This window comes from Rhinopithecus roxellana, chromosome 8 (genome assembly GCF_007565055.1).
Source record: "Rhinopithecus roxellana isolate Shanxi Qingling chromosome 8, ASM756505v1, whole genome shotgun sequence".
Taxonomy (NCBI): Eukaryota; Metazoa; Chordata; class Mammalia; order Primates; family Cercopithecidae; genus Rhinopithecus; species Rhinopithecus roxellana.
This window is the reverse complement of record NC_044556.1, coordinates 130,758,436-130,781,550: the sequence shown is the minus strand read 5'-3', so window position 1 is coordinate 130,781,550 and position 23,115 is coordinate 130,758,436. Positions and strand designations below refer to the sequence as shown.

At 36.6% G+C, this 23,115-nt stretch overlaps 1 protein-coding gene across 3 annotated transcripts in view; it reads right to left on the bottom strand.

Moving 5' to 3' along the window:
* The window catches only part of XPR1 (xenotropic and polytropic retrovirus receptor 1), a 257,480-nt gene that overhangs the window by 82,072 nt on the left and 152,293 nt on the right, over nucleotides 1-23,115 (bottom strand). For all 3 annotated transcript variants that reach the window (XM_010375641.1, XM_010375642.2, XM_030935137.1), the window contains one exon: nucleotides 13,333-13,434. In XM_010375641.1, the coding sequence (XP_010373943.1) occupies nucleotides 13,333-13,434 (102 nt within the window). The remainder of the gene's footprint in view (nucleotides 1-13,332; nucleotides 13,435-23,115) is intronic.

Below are 23,115 nucleotides of genomic sequence, written 5' to 3'. Positions count from 1 at the left end.
ATACTGTAGATCTTCCTCTAATCCTTCCTCAGAGGGCCTCGTGTCTTTTTACTAGAGTGACTGTGCACTGGGGAAAGGGAAATATCCAGACTTTGCAAAGATTACTAGTCACTGGCTCTTGTATATTAGCTTTGTATTGTTATATAACAAATTATCACACACATAGTGTCTTAAAGAAACCCCATTTATTAGCTCACAGTTTCATAGGTTAGAAGTCCAAGCATGATGTGGCTAGGTTCTCTGTCAGGCTCTCCTAAGGCTAAACACAAGGTGTTAGCTAGGCTGCTTTCTCAAGCTCACATTCAAGCTCACTTGGTTGTGGCAGAATTCAGTTCTTTGTAGTTTTAAGAGTGAGGTTCTCGTTTCCTTGCTGTCTCTTATCTGTGGTCTGCTTTTAGCTTCTCGAGACTACTCTTAACTCTATCTTCAAAGTCAGCAATGGAGAAACTTGCTCATTTCAAGTTCCTCTCATACTTCGAATCTTTTTCCCTAGGAGGGTTTTCCTTAGGAGTGGCAAACTTCTGGAGACTCCTGGCATCACTGTGGTTTAGCAATCAAACTATACACTTATGATATTCAGGTGACAGATGAAATATCAGCCCAGATTAGACTCACAGAAGACCCAGTTGGTCCACAGATTCATCCTATGATTCTTTTTTCAGTTCCAAGATGTATAATTAGAATAGAACTACTAGGCTGCTGGTAGACTCTCCAGTGATTCTGACCCACGGGTAAGAAACATAATGAAAGGAAGGGCTGTGACAGTTTCTGGAACTTTTCCTTATCAAGATAGAACTGCAGAAATTAGTACAACAATCACAGACTTTAAAGACAAAGGGATAGGATACCTACCATATCCTCTCTTAACTCATTTGTTTACCTACAAGTTTGATGAATCTTGGCAAATAACTGGATTGGTGTAAACTAGGTGGTCTCTGTGATGGCAGTTGCTATTCTGGATATAGTATTTTCACTGAGGAAAATCAATACAACCTCTAGCACCTGGCATGCAGCTACACATCTGATAATACAGCTATTCACCAGGCAGCAGAGACTAGCACTGAACCTCAGACATGTTACCATTTTTCCTTGGGACTGGCCAGCTACCTACTGGCAGGTTGATTGTGTTGGATGCCTTCTATTGGGCAGGGGACAGAGATTTGTCCTCCCTGGAATAAAAGCATTCTTGATATGGATGTACCTTCCCTACCTATAATGCTTCTCTAGTACCACCATCTCCTGAAACGCTTTATCCACTATCATGGTATTCTATACAGCCTTGCTTCTGATCAAGGAACTCATTTCACAGCAACAACAGTAAAAGCAATGGGCTCATAGCCATGGAATAAAATAGTCTTTTATTATATACCCAGAAGTAGATGGCCTAATAGAAAAGCTAATCAACGGCCTAACAGAAAAGTTGAGACACAAGACTCTGAAAGGATGGGGTTCTGTCTTACAGGATACAATAACGAGGCCATATGTCTCCACCATAACCAAAATATCCAGTCTAGGAATCAAGGGGTAGAAGTAGGAGTGGCTCCTCTCAATACTATAATAATCCACTCACATAATTTTTGCTTCCCAAACTACAACTTAAACTCTGACTATTGGTTAGTTCTCAAGGGGAAAATGCTTCCATCAGAGGAATACAACAATGGTTCCACTTAATTGGAAGATGCAACTGCCACCTGGCCATTTTGGGTTTTTTGTACTATGAAACAATAGACAAAGAAGGGGTTTACTGGCTAAAAGTGACTGATCCTGATTACCAAGGGAAAGGTGAATTGCTGAAACATAATAGGAGCAACAAGGTATGGAACCCAGGAGACTTTGGAACACCCTCGATTACTTCCATGACCAATAATATATGTTAATGGAAAACTACAACAGCCCGGGCATGGTGGCTCACGCCTGTAATCCCAACACTCTGGGAGGCTGAGGCAGGTGGATCACTTGAGGCCAGGAGTTCGAGACCAGCCTGACCAACATGGTAAAAACCCGTCTCTACAAAGATTACAAAAATTAGCCGGGTGTGGTGGTGCACGCCTGTGATCCCAGGTGCTCAGAAGGCTGAGGCGTGAGAATCACTTGACCCCAGGAGGTGGAGGGTGCAGTGAGCTGAGATTGTGGCACCACACACTCCAGCCTGGGTGACAGAGTGAGACTATGTCTCAAAAACAAAAACAAAAACAAAACCTACAGTAATTAATAAAAGACCTATTGAGATTCAGATCCTTTACGAATTTAAAGTCTAGGTCATCTCACCCAATAACCAGTTGGGGTTCTGGCTGAGGGCAAAGGAAATATGGAACGGGTCATGGGAAAATAAAGATACCAATTATAACCCCTTGACCTTTTTACTTTGTCTCTTACATCTCTCATATTTTCTTCTCTTTATCAATTTGTGTTGCATTCTGAGTAAATTTTCAGCTCTATCTTCCGGTTTATAAATTGTCCCTTTAATTCTACCTAATCTACAGTTTAATTGATCTATTACGATACTAATTTCCGTGATTATATTTTCATTTGTAAAAGATCTAATTGGTCCTTTAAAAAATATGCCTAGTTAATTTTAATGATTTCTTCTTTGTTTATGGTTTTTGTGCTCTCCTTTACGTTTTTAATCATATTAGATACATATTTTTATTATTTTCCTGATAATTTTGTATATTTTATGTGTCACTTTAGTGTTTCAAAGAGATTATTAGGATTTCTTTCTAGTCTTCCATATTGTAAAAAACAGAACAATTCACATATTTTAAAATCTCTTACTGAAGTCAACAGAAAATGAATCTCAGGGCTCCTTTTACACATGTTAAGCATTTCTATTGTAAATGTGTTTGTCTTATCATCCTTAAGATCAAAAACAGTATAGAACTTCTTGGTTCCTTCTTGGTTCACGATGCCCTTAGTGTTCCAGTAATATTTTCATCTGTCTAGGCCAAAAGAAGTAACTAATGCTTCTATTTATTAAGTAGTCAGGTTCAAACAACTTAAGTATTTATGTCCTAATGACTTAGAAGTTATCTGAAAAAATATTACACACAATATACACACAAACATAAAATGAAATAATACAAGGATTTATCTAAAGGCAACTATAAATTATTCTGCTGACTAAAAACCTCAGGTAAATTAGCCAGAAGACAGAATATCATATGTAATAAGATTGCTTAACTTTAATTGTTAAAAGATTAGTATATAAATTTGCTAATTGTTTAACGTCCTTAGTCAGAACTGTCAATACATTTACACTTCTCATCATATGCATATTAAAAATGTAAGAAGCCCAAAAATGAAAAGAAAGAGGACTGTTACTTCCTGTGTGCCAACAATAAGTCAAGACACAAATGCCTCTCCATATGGAAAACTCCTTACTTATTTTGCAAGGCTAATCTCAAACACTGTTTTCTATACAAAGTTTTTCATATTTAACAACTCTCTCAGTCACAAATGAAACTCCCACCTTAGGGCTCTTTTGGGACCACATACACGCAGCCAAAGCACACTACATATAATTCTTCGTTTATGTCTGCTTCACTGACTGACCGAACTCTAAAGGTAACAGTTCTAAAATCTTTATCTTTTTTTATAATGAAAATTTATTTTAAATAATGTTTGAGGTATAACTTACCTACCACAGGATTCATAAAAATCCAATTTTAGAACAACATTTCTGTCACCTCATATACTTCCATCATGGCCATTAGCTGTCAATCCCCACTTCCAGCCCCTACCCCAAGCAAACACTGATCTGTATTCTGTTTCTGTTGAATTGCCTTTTCTGAACATTCCATATAAAAGAATCACACAATATGTAATCTTTTGTGTTTGGGTTCTTGAACTTAGCATGATAATTTTGACGTTCATCCATTTTGTACCATAATGTAAGTCTGTTATACTGAACTCCTTTTATTGCCAAATAGTATTTCATTGTGTGAATATATATTTTGTTTAAATATTCTTCAGTCTGCAGACATTTGAATTGTTTCTAGTTTTTTAAACTATGTAAATAATGCTGCTATTAACATTCTCATACAAGTTTTTGCGTGGCCTATCATCATTATCTTTGTACCATAAAGAGCTTGCATATAGTATACTCGATCCATGTTTGTTGAATAAATGAATAAATAGGTAAAAGTTCTCTCTAGTAACCTACATTCCCAAATAGAAATGGAGAAGAAATCAACATTTCAGGTGTATTTTGCTACTTTCTTTAAAGTAATGATTCTCTTCCTTGAGGGCAAAACTATGTAGAGGAGCCTATGAAAATCCCTGGGTGGGGGTAGGGGAATATAAAGCATATGTAGTTTGAAAAAATCATATTCAATATTACTACCGCTATGGTATAAGATTTTCATATCTATCAAAGGGATATAGGTTTAAAAAGAATAAGAAATACTGCTTTTGACACCAAGTATCCCAATCTATTTTGCAATGACACTTTGGGTTTCTAGAGCCAGATCGCCAGAAAGCTCAAACACATGGGATTGCACAGAACCTGGAAAAGGGTGTGTGTGTGTGTATAAAAGTATATACTTTGATCTACGATGAAAATCTACAAATACACTTATAAAAATGAGGCCAGGTGCAGTGGCTCACACCTGTAATCCCAACACTTTGGGAGGCCGAGGTGGGTGGATCACGAGGTCTGGAGTTCAAGACCAGCCTAGTCAAGATGGTGAAACTTCGTCTCTTACCAAAAATACAAAAAAATTAGCCAGGCGTGGTGGTGGGCGCCTGTAATCCCAGCTACTCAGGAGGCTGAGGCAGAGAATTGCTTGAACCCGGGAGGCAGAGGTTGCAGTGAGCTGAGATCGCACCACTGCACTCCAGCCTGGGTGACAAAGCAAGACTCAGTCTCAAAATAAATAAATAAATGAGTGAGTGAATGAATGAATGAATGAATGAATGAATCTCATGGCTCTTTTTACATATGTTAAACATTTCTATTGCAAATGTGTCTGTCTTATCCTCAAGATCAAAAACAATGTAGAACTTCTAGGTTCTTTCTTGGTTCATGGTGTGTTTTGTGTCTCAGTAATATTTTCATGATGCTTCTGGGCCAAAAGAATACCTAATGCTTCTATTTATTAAGTAGTCAGGTTCAAACAACTTAAGTATTTATGTCCTAACAACTTAGAAGCTATCTGAAAAAATATTACACACAATACTTCTAAGCAATTTTATAAATATTGATGAAAATAGATTATTTTGCCAATAAACTACAATTTCTACTTATGCCAGTAAATCAAGTGACCCTGAATATGAGAACAAATATGATTATTTTAATAATATGTTAATGCCATAGTTAACATACTATCAAGTATTTAGTCGCATACTAAATACTTGATAAAAATTTCCAATAACCATTCAAGAATTTTCAAAGCACCTATGTATCCCTCAAAGAGCTAGAATACGGATTACCAATATCTTTTGCTTTCACCAAATTCATTGTTCTTTTACTTTTAGAAAAAGTTATTTCAAGAACTACAAGCTATCTTCAGAACGGCAACGCTGTTAAGTTGTTATGCAATTGAAGAATAATTCTTCCTAAAATAAAATTAGTGTCTTAGAATATTTTTATTATTTGTTTACCTGTCTTACAATATTACTATCTTGCTAATTCAATTTATGGACCTTAGTGTTATTCAAAATATAAAGTAAGTTAATGAGAATGTTGACCCATCACAGATGATTCAGGATAGTTAATCCTGTTACATTACATGCATTTTTTATACTGCTTTTATCTAGAAATCCTACACTCTTGAAACTGTGTACCTCAGATACTGAAGTCTGAAATCTGTATGTGAATAAAACATCTAATTCTTCCACTTTTCTCTCTAATCAGCAACTTACTCCTTGATATCTTACAACTTCAGCTTCAAAAGACTATTTGTTATTGTCTTCATCCCCAAATATGTCATGTACTTTAATGCCACTATGCATCTGGATAGATTTTTTTCCCTTGCTCTGAAGCACTAAATTCTGCCTCCCCCTATAGCCATCCTCAAACAACCTCCCTTAAGAGCATTTGGCCAATGCCTACACATTTTCAAAGACCCAATTTAAATTTCACTTCTTCTAAAGGTTTTTCCTCAATCCTGCTTTCTTCCTCCAAGTAAAGTCAATGCTTCTTCATGTCAGTTTTCACAGTACTTTGCATAACTGTAAAATACTAAATGTCATATTGCACATAAACTTTAAAAAATACATATAATTTGTAAATAAACACAACAGATGTATTTAGTAAATAACACTCTGATATTTTCTATTCTACTATATTCTATCTATATTTTTTTAAAAATGCCTGCGATGACCCACGTACAGTCGTAGCGCCACAGAACAACATTGTGGTCAACAACTGACAGCATGTACATCAGGAGCCCCGTAAGATATAATACTTTATTTTTACTGTACCTTTTCTATGTTTAGATAAATACTTACCATTGTTTTACAATTGCCTACAGTATTCTCTGTAGTAACATGCTGGAGAGTTTTATAGCCTAGGAGCAACAGGCTATATTATATCGGCTACATGTGTAACAGGATAGACCATCTATGTTTGTGTAACTACACATGATGCTCCCAAAATGAAATCACCTCATGACGCATTTCTCAGAATTATCCCTGTCATTAAGTGACACGTGATTGTATTTTAATTTTCTGACCAATTTATTGGGTTGTGACCTACAATTTAAAAAAAAAACATTAATTTACATGATATTGTGTTTGTTTGTGAAGATGCCATTTGGAAACTGTGTTACTCATGACCATAGACATTCCTCATTCTTTCTTTCAGTCTCAGAAAGAAAAAAGGAAAAATAGGAGAGACACAGAAGGAAGGAAGGAGAGAAAGAAAATGAGGCTGAGAGAAAAAAAGGAGAGAAAGAAAATAAGGCTGGTTTTCACATGGCTTGTTTTCAATAGAGGCTTATCAAACACTTTTTTTTAACAGAATAAAGAAAGGAAAATTTATTGTGGACAATACAAATATTGTAATTGTAATTTCCTTCAGATGTATTAACAAGAAAGCAAGCAAGAGTGGCTACTTTAATTTCACTTCCCCTACTACCCTCCCTACTCCTTTAAACAGTTCTTAAGTAACTGATTCTACTGTAATGAACTCAAGAGACTCATGCATGATGCAGGAAGACATGTTAAGACATGGGAATTTAAAACAATATACCAACCTATGACCACTCTCATTAAAAATACCTACTTAATCCACATTTTAACACACACACGAGCAAAGAACAAAACCAGTCATTAAGTCATAGTTTAAATACATGCATACTAGACACATGTATCATTTGTAAAATGAACATTTACTATTTCAGTGTAAAAGATTCTAACTATTAATTGCACACATTTAGTGGTGTAACAATATACAGTGCCTCAAATTCCTTTTGTATAAAAACAATATAAATCAATAATGAAAAAACATACAGCAAGACACTGTAAAACAGGATTACAGGAATAACAGGAATAACTATATAATAAGAATAGCTCTTAGTAACTATTATCTAATTGGTCTTGCATTTATATGAATCAAGAACATATTTTACAGGCAAGAAATATTATTATATTTAATATTTATATATAATTATAATAATTATAATTTTTATAATTATTTTCTATTATATTATAGAAATTTATAATTTCTATTATAATTTTCCTACTAATAAAACACCAATGCAATTACCTTCCTTCTTCCCTCTCTCCGTCCTACCCTTTTCAGTAAAGAAAGAGACAGCATATTAACACTGCTGTGACTTCCCAATGTCACTGAAGCCAAAAAAAGCCAGAAAAAAAAATGAAATTATTCAAAAACAAACAAAAAGCACTTAGCTATTTCAAAATTCCAGCCAATAAAAGAGGCTTGAATGTTTTGTGAAATATTAGAAGCAACACATATATTCTGACTTTTTTTTTTTTTTAACATTAGGCACATAAACACTGTTTAGAAGCTAAGTATTTTTAATAAAGAGAAAATGCAAACTGGTTTGAAAAAAGTGAAGTGATCAGTTGGATCAGTTGTCCACTGGAAAAAGACATTACTGGTCACCACAAAAAAAAAGGTTTCTAATGGTATAGACTTCAGGATTGATACCTTGTTTAGTGACAGAAGAGACCTAAGAGACTTCCAGGTTAGGGATTAGCAATGTTTTTACCATGAAGGACCTCTCCCTTTCACAATTCCCCTCTCTTCCCATGATCTTCGAATACTGATTTTATCTATAAATCTAAATAAATGTCAATTTTCAACCAAAGACACATAATAAAAAATAAAGACTAACAAAATAAGTTACAAACAAAATAACTTAATTAAAAAAAAACTTCAGGTTTTCTGAATATTGAAAATAGCTTCTGATCCTAACGTGTGGAACCCTACAGGGTTGGGAATCAAGCTGCTTGTTTTATAAGCGAGTGCGTGGAAGCCTAGGCAGGTTCAATAGTAAATAGCATGGGCAAGAAAAACATTCTAAATTTTAGCAGCATTCATGCTATATTTTGATTGTTTGGCCTTTTTGATGTGATTAGAAACAGACAAAATAAAATATAGCAATTTGTTTCGGGACACTTAAAGGTTTTAGTCAAAAACATCTCACTTAAAAATGCAGCATTTTTAACTATTTAATGTGTAACATATAAGTGGGTGGAGGTGGGTTACTAAGCTAAACTCACCCCATACTGTTTACAGTTTTTCTTGTGCCCTAGTGTCTGAGAACTGCAGTCTACAATCTTCTGGGGAGAAGGTTGCTAAATAAGGAGGGAAAAAAGATACTGTTGAGGACCAGAACCAAATTCTATTTCTGTCAATCATGTCTTCGTATTACCTACCACTTCCTGATCTGGCAGGAGTCACTCTAGAGACTATCAATTTGTACCAGTGAGGACATCAAGAGACATGCCTCACTGGCCCTGCCAATACACACACAAAACAGGAAGTCATCAAATTATAGCACCAAAATTTTTAATAGTAGCTAGCCTAAAATTATTTTTGAGAAGCAACCTAACTTAAAGAAATCATGTTTCAAACTGAGAGTTGCAACCCAGTATGAGGTCATAAAACCAATTTAGTGGATCATAATCAGCATTTAAAAAAATCAAACAGAATAGAAAAATATAGAAACCAGAATATACTACAAGTACTAAAGATAAGTACTGTTTCATGAAAAAAATCTTAAATTATTTAAATACATTATGTAGTCATACACATATAGATGCATACAAACATATATAAAACAAATGTATCTGTATATGTGTGTTGGGTCATAATGTAGATTTTTTTTTACTATAACTCAAAATATAAAAAGTATCCACTGGCCAGGCGCAGTGGCTCATGCCTGTAATCCCAGCACTTTGGCAGGCCAAGGTGGGTGGATCACCTGAGGTCAGGAGTTCGAGACCTGCCTGGCCAACATGGTGAAACCCCATCTCTACTAAAAATAAAAATAAAAAATTAGCCAGGTGTGTGGCACACACCTGTAGTTCCAGCTACGCAGGAGGCTGAGGCAGGAGGATCACTTGAACCGGGAGGCAGAGGTTGCCGTGAGCCAAGATCACACCACTGCACTCCAGCCTAGAGTGAGACCCTGTCTCAAAAACAAACAAACAAAAAAAGTACTACCAAGAGTAGATATTTTTCTTCATAAACAAAGAAGCATTTTCTATTCTTTGTGAAACAAATCATCCATTTAGAGTTGACCTTAAGAGATTCTTCTTTTTCCAAAAAAGTCATAGTAAAAGAAAAAAGCTAATAAACTTGATTTTATATATTCATAGTTTACAGCCTTACATCATTTCCAATACCCTTTCTCAATCTAAACATTTGTTTCATTGCAAATGCCCTCCTCTTTTAGTCTCCTCCTCCTCCTGCTATATGGTCTTCTCTGTCTACATCGCTGATTTCTCTTAATCCTGCTATCTCCTAATTATAGAAATTATCTTTCTCCTTGAAAACACTGCAATCCCTTCTGTACATTTTTCCCTTGCAGAAAATCTACCTGTTTGCATGGCTTTAAATAATATTTATATTTTGACTGGGCACGGTGGCTCACACCTGTAATCCCAGCCCTTTGGGAGGCCGAGGCAGGCGGATCACGAAGTCAGGAGATCGAGACCATCCTGGCTAACATGGTGAAACCCCGTCTCAACTAAAAATACAAAAAAAAAAATTAGCCAGGCATGGTGGCGGGTACCTGTAGTCCCAGCTACTCAGGAGGCTGAGGCAGGAGAATGGCATGAACCTGGGAGGTGGAGTTTGCAGTGAGCCGAGATTGCACCACTTCACTCCAGCCTGGGCACCAGAGCAAGACTCAGTCTCAAAAAAAAAAAAAATGTATATTTTGCCTCTGTCTTCTAGGTGCCTCTATCCTTGTGAAAGAGACATATATACACGCTATGTTCTTTCATGGCTCTTGTTTGTGCATAAACTGCCAAAGGAAAAAGCTCAGCTACAAATGAAAGATGAGGAGGAGGAGGATATAAAGTTAAGAAACTTGTTTGCTCATTTTTTTTTTTTTTGAAGGGAATGACTTGCTAAGGAGATTGAATCAACAAAAAGGGAAGTTAAATATATTTATTTAATAATTCTTAGAGGAAATAATTACTGGAGCAAGGTCTTGAAGAGTTGAAATTTAGTCAGTAGTTGTAAAGATCTTGGATGGAATAAAGAGGGATATCTCTTCTACAAAGATTGGAGGAATATAAATAAGGATAAGAATGTCTATAGGCATTTGGGAGAGAGGTGCAGATATAATACCATATATCTGCATGGCATTATACATCAACAGAAGCTGATGGCCTTTATTTTTATTTGTAAAGCAGTGGGTATAATGAGCATGATGGGGAAGATGGTGGGGTTAGAGAATTCTGGAGAACGATACAAAGTTTACAAAAGCACTTTGGAGCATGAAAAAGGATACTGATTAGGACCCTCAGGAAGCTTTGAGGGTGTAGTTAAGGGTGCAATAACGAATTGATTGTGGTTCCAATTTCTTCTGCTGTTGTCCTACGCAGCCTCTGGGGTAGGCATGAAGAAGGTAAAGGATCAATTGATTGGGTTTTACTAGGCAGATGCAACATAAGGCAATGAGGGCAAAGGGATTAAAAACACAGGGGTCAAAATGGTTAACATGATTGATGGAGAAGAAAATAATTCTGGCTGGGTATGGTGGCCATGCCTATAATCCCAGAACTTAGGAAGACAGAGGCAAGAAGATAGCCTGAGCCCAGGAATTCAAGACCTGCCTGGGCAACATAGCGAGACCCCATTCTCCAAAAAAAGGAAAAAAGAAGACAAAAAAAAAAAGTAGGAAATAATTATAAGAGGTGTATGATAAACTGAAATAAAATGGGAGAGTCAAGAAACTAGAGCTCTGTGACATGGAAAAACAGATATTAAAGGAGTAGGGGAGTAAAAAGCTAAAAGGCTGGGAGACACAGTCATAGACTCATATTAGGTTTTGGTATTTTAGAGGAGAGGAATTGGGGGTGATGGGTATGGCTATGTGTGTATGGGGCTAAAGTACAGTGTAACCAAAAATGACTGTCCACAAGGACAATGAAGTCATCCAGCATGATACGAAAAATTAAGATAGAGATTGACTGGGAGCCAGGAGTCCAACTTCACAGTAAGCAACCAAGAGATCAGTAGATGCTAACGAACCGGAGTGGCAGAAATAGAACAATACTGATGCTTAGAAGAAGATTCTTTTTTTTTTTTTTTTTTTTTTTTTTTTTTGAGACAGAGTCTCGCTCTGTCGCCCAGGCTGGAGTGCAGTGGCCGGATCTCAGCTCACTGCCAGCTCCGCCTCCCGGGTTTACACCATTCTCCTGCCTCAGCCTCCCGAGTAGCTGGGACTACAGGCACCCGCCACCTCACCCGGCTAGTTTTTCTTCGTATTTTTAGTAGAGACGGGGTTTCACCGCGTTAGCCAGGATGGTCTCGATCTCCTGACCTCGTGATCCGCCCGTCTCGGCCTCCCAAAGTGCTGGGATTACAGGCTTGAGCCACCGCACCCGGCCTAGAAGATTCATTTTTATAGAAATACACAGAAATGCTGATTTGGAAGAACAACGGTAGCTAAGAGAATGCTGGACTCAGTCTCTTGTCTTCTGGCAGCTCTTTCTCACTGACTCTTTTTACCTTTTTCCATCTCCTGACTCTCAATACTCTATAAAAGAGAACGATCAGCCTCTAGTTGAAGGGGCTGCTGAAAAAGGTTATCTGAGTAATATGCTTCCAGAAGTTGTGGACAAGCCAGGAAAAAAATTATCCAAAAAACAAATTAGTAAAGTCATGAAACTATTCATCTTTAGACTAATTCACACTAATTTTGATTATGATTATGCTAGTTATAAGATTATGGTATTTCTAAAGTCTTTGCCAAGAGATGAGAGTATATTCTCAATAGCAGGCATGTAATTTACATATTAAATATGAAAAGAAAAAAGAGTAATTTTATATTTTTGATATTAAATACAATTAACAGACTAAAATTTTTTTCATAAATTACTGCTCAGGGGATACATAAATTACATTCAAAGGGATAGGTATTCCAGTTACTAGGCTGCAAATTTGGCAGTGTAACCGGAACTATGTGTAAGGTTTCAAGTCTAGATGAAATATCCTTCTGAATCGAACTCACTTTGTTCAGATTCTGTACTCATGAAACTATCTGATTATTAACTAGGTCTCACAGGTCTCTTGATGTCTAAGGTAGTGCTCTAGAGTAAAGTTTCCAAAATTTTTCACTATAAAGACATTGTTTTACTAATGTATATTAGGTACATTACAACATACATGTATAAAAAATAAAATTCAAAAGACTCAGACATAAATTTATATAAGTTCCAACATTTTCTTCTCACATTCAAATGGCATACTGTAGATGCTACTCTGGAGGCTAGTGCTTTAGAGAAATAAGTATGAGTGTTCTAGGCAATGAAAAGGTATAAAACTGCCATCATTGATAAGCTGGAACTATGTAATTCATCTCTGGCTAAAATGATAAAATCAAGTTTCTGACTCTTTAAGCTTTAAACTGGGCCACAGTGAAGCTATATCAAGCTACTGCCTCTCAATGAAGTCCCAATATCCTTTTGACTGAAGATTCTAGGCAATGACCACAGAAAGCTTAAACATTGAGAAACCAGATGTGTTCTTATCCCAGCTAAGAAAATACCTCTTAAGTGCAGTATAGTAAGGAAAACAAGACTCAATTTAAAAACACTGATCATTGATCAGAAGTTTAAACAATGATATGGTACAATTTATCCTTCCCTGGTAGGGGAAAAAAAAAAAGTCTCTTAATTACTCACCTGAATAAAATGTGTTGATTTTGGCAAGTTCTTTTTCACAGGTTTGGAAAAATTTCTCTTCAAACTTGGCAAAATACCTCTTTACTGTGTCCTCATCTGTAACTGAAAGACAGGAAAACGATATTTAAATTTAATGCCCAAAGGCCAACTGAGAAAACTAAGGAAACAAAAACTAAGATTACTTTTTGAGTTTTTAAAATGACAACTTTATATGTATTTCTCTGAAAAAATGAATTGTGAACCATATTAAGAAAAGACTAATCAAAGGCCTCTTCAGGCCGGGTGCAGTGGCTCATGCCTGTAATCCCAGTACTTCCGGAGGCCAAGGCGGGCAGATCACTTGACGTCAGGAGTTCAAGACCAGACTGGCCAACATGGTGAAACCCCGTCTCTACTAAAAATACAAAACTTAGCTGCGTGTGGTGGTGGGCACCTGTAATCCCACCTACTTGGGAGGCTGAGGGAGGTGGAGGCTGCAGTGAGCCAAGATTGCACTACTGCACTCCAGCCTGGGTGACAGAGCAAGACCCCATTTCAAAAAAACAGAAACAAAAACAAAACAAAAAACCTCTTCATAAGACCACACACAAGTCTTCTTTAAGTGAATGAGACTTTCCTAAAGCTCTACTGTAATAAATTTATAATGTGGGAGAAAATAAAGTTCTAAGACTATAGAAGAGAAAAAAAACTGTAGACAGAATTGATCAAGGAAGATTCAAGGTACTAGGGGCTGAGCTGAGTAGAATTCATTCAGCAAGAGAATAAATACCTCAGGGAAGGAAAAAATGTAAAGCAAAGGTATGAAGACATGAATGTATAATATGTTTCTGGGGAACACTAGTTGATTTTATTCTATGTTAAATAGCTATCTATTTTACTATAACTGTACCACATACAGAGAAAGAAGTGTGCACTGAATAGTGTAAATTACAAGTTCCAAACCTTCAGGAGCTGGGAAGGTAACATAAATGTGTTGAGCAAGTAGATGATTGTGCAAACGTGGTGAGAAATGACAAAGTGATACCTTCAGGAGAAGGAGTGGTTGGGATTCTGACAAGCTGGAAAGGATATGTCTGTCTAGTTGCTGCCATGTGGTGATGTCGGCCCAGTTTGTAAAATCTTTCCATTTTTCAGGAGAAGCTATAAATCCAGATATTTTAAAAACACTGTGTGGGCCAGTCAACACATGTTTCTGCAGGCTGGATTCACTTTGTCAGTTTTGTCATGTAGCCTATCAACCTACTGAATCCCATATGTAGAGATATATGTAACTTCAGGAACCCCAAGCCTAATAGGGTAAGTTTCTTGGCCAAGTGAGATCTATGTTGACTCTCTAGATGCTAATAATACTAATAATATAGAACTATCCTATTTCTGGATCTCTGAGGTACTCTAAGATTGAAAAGTGTAGAAAAAGTATAGGTTCCTTTCTGAGCCCCAGGTCCCCCAAAACTCAGTGCAGTCCCAGAAACTCTTAAAATAATCCACCTGTCTAGGAATAAGGAAAATGGTCCAAAAGCAGTATGTGATACACATACACATACGCATAAATTCATATTATGGCATGGTATAATTTGTAGTACCAGAGACATTTTAAAGAAAAACAAAAGCTTAAGTTTCTAAAAAGCATGCTGAATCCATTCATTTTATTTGAATAGCACTGCACAAAACTTTTATTTAAACATACCTGCTTCTCTATTTCATATGCTTTAGACCTGAGCAGATAATGCAGGATGTTGTATTGATTCTGCGGTAAAACAGGATGGCCACTTTAAACTCTGCAATCTAGGTACAATAAGCGCTACAGCTGCCCAAGGTCACTGGGAATTATTTTTTTCAAAGCATGAAGCAGGTCACAGCTTTTTCTTTCTTTCTTTTTTTCCTGCCCTTTTTTTTTTTTTTAAAGCTGAGTTTGAGTTAAGGAAACTCCATGGTAACAGATGCAGCTCTTACAATAGCATCTGAATAGCTGATTTAAAATAAGAGTAACAGCTTATTCTAATTAATTACCTAATTATTTTTATTTTATTCTCTATTGTTAGGAAAGAAAACCCAAAAGTAAAACATGGGCTTGGTTGGTCATATTTACCGTGTTTTCCTCTTAACAGACAACTTTTATTAACATAAAGCAATAGAAATACAACTGTTCAGCAAAATGATTTAAACATAGCTTCTGTTCTTAAAATAATTTTTAATATATATTAATGTTCACATAGGTTGTATATTCAACATCAGCTATTTATAGTATGACCAAGAATTCAAAAACAAAAAATCTAGGCCTCTGAGAAACTAAAATATACATAAACTCCATGTGTTAAAGCATGAATATTCTACCCATGAATCAGTCTCCTAAGAATTTATTTCTTTGCTTTAAAGATTGTTTTATCTGGCCAGGTGTGGTGGCTCATGCCTGTAATCCCAGCACTTTGGGAGGCCGAGGCAGAGGGATCACCTGAGGTCAGAAGTTCAAGACCAGCCTGACCAACATGGTGAAACCCTGTCCTGTCTCTGCTAAAAATATAAAAATTAGTTGGGCGTGGTGGCTCGTGCCTGTAATCCTAGCTACTCGGGAGGCTGAGGCAGGAGAATTGCTTGAACCTGGGAGGAGGTGGAGGTTGCAGTGAGCTGAGATCCCACCACTGGACTCCAGCCTGGGTGACAAAGCAAGAGACTTCATCTCAAAAGGAAAAAGAAAAAAAGAAGAGAGAGAGATTGTTTTACCTAAAACACCGCCAGTTTGTTTAGTTTTCTAGTTCAGACATAAAATAGCCACTAATTGGAAGAAGGTAGAGTAAGGTTACAGTAACATGCACACACACAGACCAAGAAAAAAAAAAAAAAAACTAACAGAGAGAAGGAGAAAAATGTAAATAAAAACAGCAAGAATTGTGTGCAAAATAAGTTAAATGAAGGACAATGTTTTTGCCTTCTCAGATATCAAAAGACTCAGTAAACTACTGTAATTAAAAGTACACTCTTAGTAAATAAATAAGAAAAACACAGCAAAAAGAACAAAGAGTCCAGAGGTAAATGTTCATATATATAGAAATTTAGATTACGATAAAGGAGGCTTCAAATCTTAGTGAGAAAAGAATGAATTATACATCAATAGGGCTGGGTCAACCAGCCATCAATTTTAGAAGAAACTCAAAACGGAGTTCAAGAAATGATATAAAACACTATAAAAAATAGAACATTTAAATAATTCCACATGGGGAAGGCCTTCTTAATATTACACAAAACACAGAAGCCACAAAGGAAATGACTGACACTTACACAAAATAAAAAATTTCCATTTCACAAAACACCACAAGCAAAGTTAAAAGAGAAGCAGCAGAAATATATATCTACAACATTTAAAATAAATAACATGCAAAATAAATTTTTTAAAATTCTTACAAGTCAATATTAAAAAGATATTTGATTCTGTAAGAAAAGTAGGTTAATTACAGCAATTCATAGAAAAAGAAATATAAATGGCCAATGAACAAATGAAAGGATGCCAGATGTCATATAAGTGCAACTTTTTAAAAAAAGGAAATACAGCTCTTCAACCATCAGGTTAGAAAGAGTTTTAAAATAGTGGTATCATTTGGCAATGGTAAGGATAAATGAACACACTCATTCCTTGTTGATGGAAGTGTAAATTTTAGGAAGACAATTTGGCAGTAGCTATCAAAATTTTCAGTGTTTAATCCCTCATGTAGGAAATGTATTCTAAAGGAATCTCTACAAGTGGATGTATTTCCAAGGATCTTCATTCACTTTTTTTTTTTTTTTTTTTTTTTTTTTTGAGACACAGTCTTGCTCTGTCTGGACTGAAACAGACAGGCTGGAGTGAAACGGCATGATCTTGGCTCACTGCAACCTACACTTCCCGGGTTCAAGCGATTCTCCTGTCTCAGCTTCCCAAGTAGCTGGGATTACAAGTGCCCGCCACCATGCCCAGCTAATTTTTGTATTTTTAGTAGAGATGGGGTTTCACCATGTTGGTCAGGCTGGCCTCAAACTCCTGATCTCAGGTGATCCACCTGCCTCAACCTCCCAAAGTGCTGGGATTACAGGTGTGAGCTACCATGCCCTGCCTCACCACTGTTTTTAATAGTGAAAAAGAAACAAATTGATGTCCAAAAGGGGAGTGGTTAAGTAAATTATGATATTACATAACACTATGCATTTAAAAAATAATATACATACATCCTGGTGTGTATAAAAAATCAAGAAACACTGTTGAGGAAAAAATAAATAACAATATATATAGCACAATCCCATTAATGGAAAATATGTACATAAGTTAATATTCATATGTACATTCATAGAAAGATTGCAAGGATGCATAACAATCTGTTGTGGTTACCTACTTTGAAAGGGGAGTAGGTATGAGAAGGATTCTCACATTTTGCTATCTTCAATTATTATATTGTTTGAACCCACTAAAATGAAAAAGTATTCATAAAGGATAAATAAATTATACTGTATAAATAAAGGATATTATTAACTGGAAGAAAAAAGGAAACACACCATATCCAGACCTTTAAACGATACATAGTAAAAACTAATCAGCCCAGCATAGCTAGTTGAATAGAGTTTTTTCGTTTGTTTGTTTGTTTTGAGACAGCGCCTCGCTGTGTCACCCAGGCTGAAGTGCAGTGGCACATTCATGGCTCACTACAGCCTCAACCTCCCAGGCTCAATTGAGCCTCCCACCTTAGCCTCCCTAGTAGCTGGGACCACAGGAAATAGATTATCTATACCAGAATATAGCGGTATACAGAATGATTAAGCCTTTCACTTCAGTTATGAGAAGCTTACAGAATGCTAATGTACAGAACATCAATTTCTACTATAAGATGCTTCCAATAATGTACCTGCTGAATAATGTTAGAAATCAGTAACTCTGAATTGGAGAATTAGAGAATTTCAGCATTCAAAAATCAACTAGCCCAATATTCTTATTTTACAGATGAGAAAACTGAGGTACAAAGAGCCTACGTGACGTGAGTTTTCCCCTCCCCAATATCAATATAAGTTTTATAGAAAAATCACTGTATTTTATAAAATAGGGAATATAAACATATTAACTGTATAAAAGTGACTACTAAGAGCTACATGGGTATTATGAGTGAACTGTGTCTCACCCAAAATCATATGTGGAAGCCCTAACCCCACAATGTGACTTGTATTTGAAGACATGGCCTTTAAAGAGGCAATTAAGGTTAAACGAGGACTTAAGGTTAATGGAACCTTAATCCCACAAAACTAGTGTTCCTATAAAAAAAAGAGACACTAGAGATCCCCCACTGCCCCCGCCCAACACATACGTGCGTGCTCTCTCTCTCCCTCTGCCTCCCTCACTCCAATTACACACAGAGGATAGGCCATGTGTGGGGAAATGCTTGCAAAGAGGAAAAGAGGCCTTACTAGAAACCAATTCTGCCTGCATCTTGATCATGGACTTTCAAGCCTCCAGAAATAGGAGAAAACAAATTTCTGTTGTTTAAGGCACCCAGTCTGTACTATTATGCTACGGCAGTCTGAACAATGGGCTAAACATGTCCTGAATTCAATAATTAGTCACAAAAGACTAAGCTTAGTTCAGAGAGAGCTAGCATAAGTAAGTACAAATATTAGTAAGATACATTAACAATGATAAGATTAGCAGTAACAGAAAAAAGGAAGTCAAACGAGTGAAAAAAATTAAAAACAGGTAAAGAACGACTTAGAGAACACCGTCTTAGAGATTCCCTTGCTCTGACTTAAATAAATATTAAATCAGTCAGTTATACTAAAATAGAGACACACAGTTACACTGAGAGAGAGAGAAAGAGAGACTGATTTCTTTGTCATCTCTATAATCGTCTTATCTCCAGCTTGCATTTGTGGATGACAGACAATTGCTTTCTCATCCACCCCGCAAATCATTAATAGAAAATGATTCTTTGCTTGAACCTAGGAGGCGGAGGTTGCAGTGAGCTGAGATCATGCCACCACACTCCAGCCTGGGTGTCAGAGACTGTCTCAAAAAGAAAATAATTCTTTAAGAGTACCGATCAAGGTAAAATACTCCTACTGCATAGCAGCCACCATCAAGTGCTTTTTACAGCAACATTCAGGAATATTTTTATTTTTATACTATTAATGTCATCAAACTTTCTCATGCAGTCTCTGGGTTAAATACATAAAAGGCCAATCTTCTCAAAAAACATTTCTTTAAAACCACTATTAACACCATCAAATATGTTCAATGTTCCATTCAAGTTTTTATTACTATTCTCAATTTTCTTAATTTCCAGATCTGCGAGACGTTGAGGACGGGGATTATGTCTTTTAAAATCTGTATAGATGATATATACCCAACATAATGTCTGATACACAGTATGTGCTCCACACACTATTTTTAAAATTGTAAATGTTGAAACCATGTTCACATTTTTTGAAAATTATGATACGTTATTAAAGTAAAAAAAAAAAACCCTCCAATAATTGGATAGTCACATGCAAAAGAATGAAGTTAGACTCCCACACAGATACAAAAATTAAGTCAAAAGTGATCAAAGATCTAAATGTAAGAGCTAAAACTACATTAGCTCTTAGAAGAAAACACAGGTAAAAATCTTCCTGATCTCAGATGGGATAATGGTTTCTTAGATATGACATCAAACACATAAGCAATAAATTAAAAAATTGATAGATTGAACTTTATCAAAATTAAAAACTTTTCTGCTTAAAAGGGCACTATCAAAAAAGTAAAAGACAAACACAGTGGGAGAAAACATTTGCAAACCCATATCAAAACTATCTGACAAGGGTTTAGTATCCAGAATATAAAAAGACTTACAACTCTTTCATCTCTTTTAGAAAATATGCCAAAAAGACTCCTCTAACTCAACAATAAGACATATAAGCAAATTTTTTAAAATGGACAAAGAGGCCGGGCGCGGTGGCTCAAGCCTGTAATCCCAGCACTTTGGGAGGCCGAGACGGGCGGATCACGAGGCCAGGAGATCGAGACCATCCTAGCTAACACGGTGAAACCCCGTCTCTACTAAAAATACAAAAAAACTAGCTGGGCGAGGTGGCGGGCGCCTGTAGTCCCAGCTACTCGGGAAGCTGAGGCAGGAGAATGGCGTAAACCCGGGAGGCAGAGCTTGCAGTGAGCTGAGATCCGGCCGCTGCACTCCAGCCTGGGTGACAGAGCAAGACTCCGTCTCAAAAAAAAAAGAAAAAAAAAAAAAAAAAAAAAAAAAAAGGACAAAGAATCTGAATAGACATTTCTCCAAAGAAGACACACAAATGACCAATAAGTACATGAAAATATTTCAACACATCAGTCATTAGTGAAATACAAATCAAATGACAATGAGATACCATCTCACACCCACTAGAATAGCTATAATTTAAAAAGGCAATAATAAGGGTTGGTAAGAATATGCAGAAATTAGAACCCTCATATATTACTGGTAAGAATGTTAAATGATGCAGCTACTTGGGAAACCAGTTCGGTAGTTCCTCAACAAGTTAAAAACAGATTTCCATATGATTCAACAATTCTACTTCTAGGTACATACCCAAGAGAAGTAAAAACATATGTTCACAGAAAAACTCATATATGAATGTTCATAGCAGCATTATTTATAATATCAAAAACTAGAAACAACCCAAATGTCTCCCGATGGATAAGTGGATAAACAAAATGTAGCATATCCATACAACTGAATACAATTCAGCCACAGAAAGGAATAATGTACGGTTCCATGCTATGACATGGATGAACTCTGAATATATTATGCTAAGAGAAAGAAGCCAGACAGTAAAGATCACATGTTGTATGAATCCATTTATATGAAATGTCCAGGATATACAAATCCATAGAGACAGAAAGTAGAGTGGTGGTTGGCAGGCAGGGGCTGGGGGAAGGAGGAGTGGAGAGTGATGAAAATGTTCTTGAATTAGATAGTGGTGATGGCTGCACAAACTTGTGAATATATTAGAAACCCTTCAATTATACACTTTATTTATTTATTTATTTATTTTTGAGACAAAGTCTTGCTCTGTTGCCGAGACTGTAGTGGAATGGCGTGATCTTGGCTCACCAACCTCTGCCTTCCGGGTTCAAGTGATTGTCCTGCCTCAGCCTCCTGAGTAGGTAGGACTATAGGTGCCCACCACCACACTCAATTTTCGTATTTCTACTGGAGATGAGGTTTCACCATGTTGGCCAGGCTGGTCTCTAACTCCTGACTTCAGGTGATCCACCCACCTCAGCCTCCCAAAGTGCTGGGATTACAGGTATGAGCCACCACGCCCAGCCTTGAATTATACACTTTAAAAGAGTGAATTTTATAATATGTGAATTATATTAATAAAATGTATTTATTCAACAAATAATTATTGTACCTATTAGATGCTAGGCTCTCTATTAAATGCTAGGGATATGATGAATGAGATAAATGTGGCTCCTGCCCTCATACAGTTTACATTCTAGCGACTGAGGCAGAAAGAAATCTACACAAGTAAACAAAGAATTATAAACTATAAAAAGTGAATGAAGACAACAAATAGGGTGATGAGACAGAGGGTAAGAACTGGGATGGATGGCTATCCTTTCTGGCAGGGTAAAAAATGATCAGAAAACATCTCTTTTTAAGAGATGACATTTAATCTAAGACTGAACCTAAAGGATAAGAAAGAACAAGGACAAAATAATTCCCAACAGAGGGAACAGCATGTTAGAAAAGAAACTGAGATGCCTAAAGAACTGAAAGAAGCTCACTATGTGACTGCCACTAGGTGGTGATAGGAGGTGAGGTTACGGAGGCAGGTAAAGGCCCTTTCATGCACAAAGCCCATGTTACGAAGTTTGAACTTTATTCTAAGTGCCATAGAAAATACTGATGAGTTTTAGGGTGAAGCCTAAATAGGAGAATTAGTTTCTGTTTTATTAAATGATAATTTTAAAATCGCATTTCCTAGGAAATTAGGTGAGAAAATGAAGGAGAAGGAGAAGTATTCTATCCTCAAATAAATCTGGGAATTATGAATATAAAGCAGGATCAAACTGATTTTTTAAAGGTAGTTCTCACTCTTGGGTGGGTTGGCTTCCAGGGAACAAAGGGGCATTTGGCAATATCTGGAGATACTTATGGTTGTCACAGCTGGGCAACCACAAGTATATTAGTGTTACTAGAGTCTAATGGGTAGGGGTCAAGGATGCTGCTAAATAGTCTACAATTTCCAGGACAGCAATCCTTCCCACTGCCTGCTCCAAACACAGAATTATCCAGTCCAAAATGTCAACAGTATCAAGGTTGAGAAACTCTGCTTTAAGGCAAAAAAAAGCTTGACTATGCTAATATGCTAATATACACTGTTATTCTATGAAAAGTGGAACTAATACATTGTGTTTCCCAAAGTTATTTATAAGAATACAATCCTTGGTGGTAGAGGGGGAATGACGGCAGAAAGATGGAGAAAGGGTTGTAGAATACCTATTAAAATCTGCAGGAATAGGCCAGGCGTGGTGGCTCATGCCTGTAATCTCAGCGTTTCGGGAGACTGAGGTGGGAGAACTGCTTGAGCCCAGGAGTTGGAGACCAGCCTGGACAACTTAGGGAGACCCAGCCTCTATAAAAAAAACATTTTTTTTAATTAGCTGGATGTGGTAGTGTGCGCCTGTGGTCCCGGCTACTTGGGAGACTGAGGTGGGAGGATCGCTTGAGCCTGGGAGATGAAGGATGCAGTGAGCTGTGATCATGTTATACACTAGCCTGAGTGACAGAATAA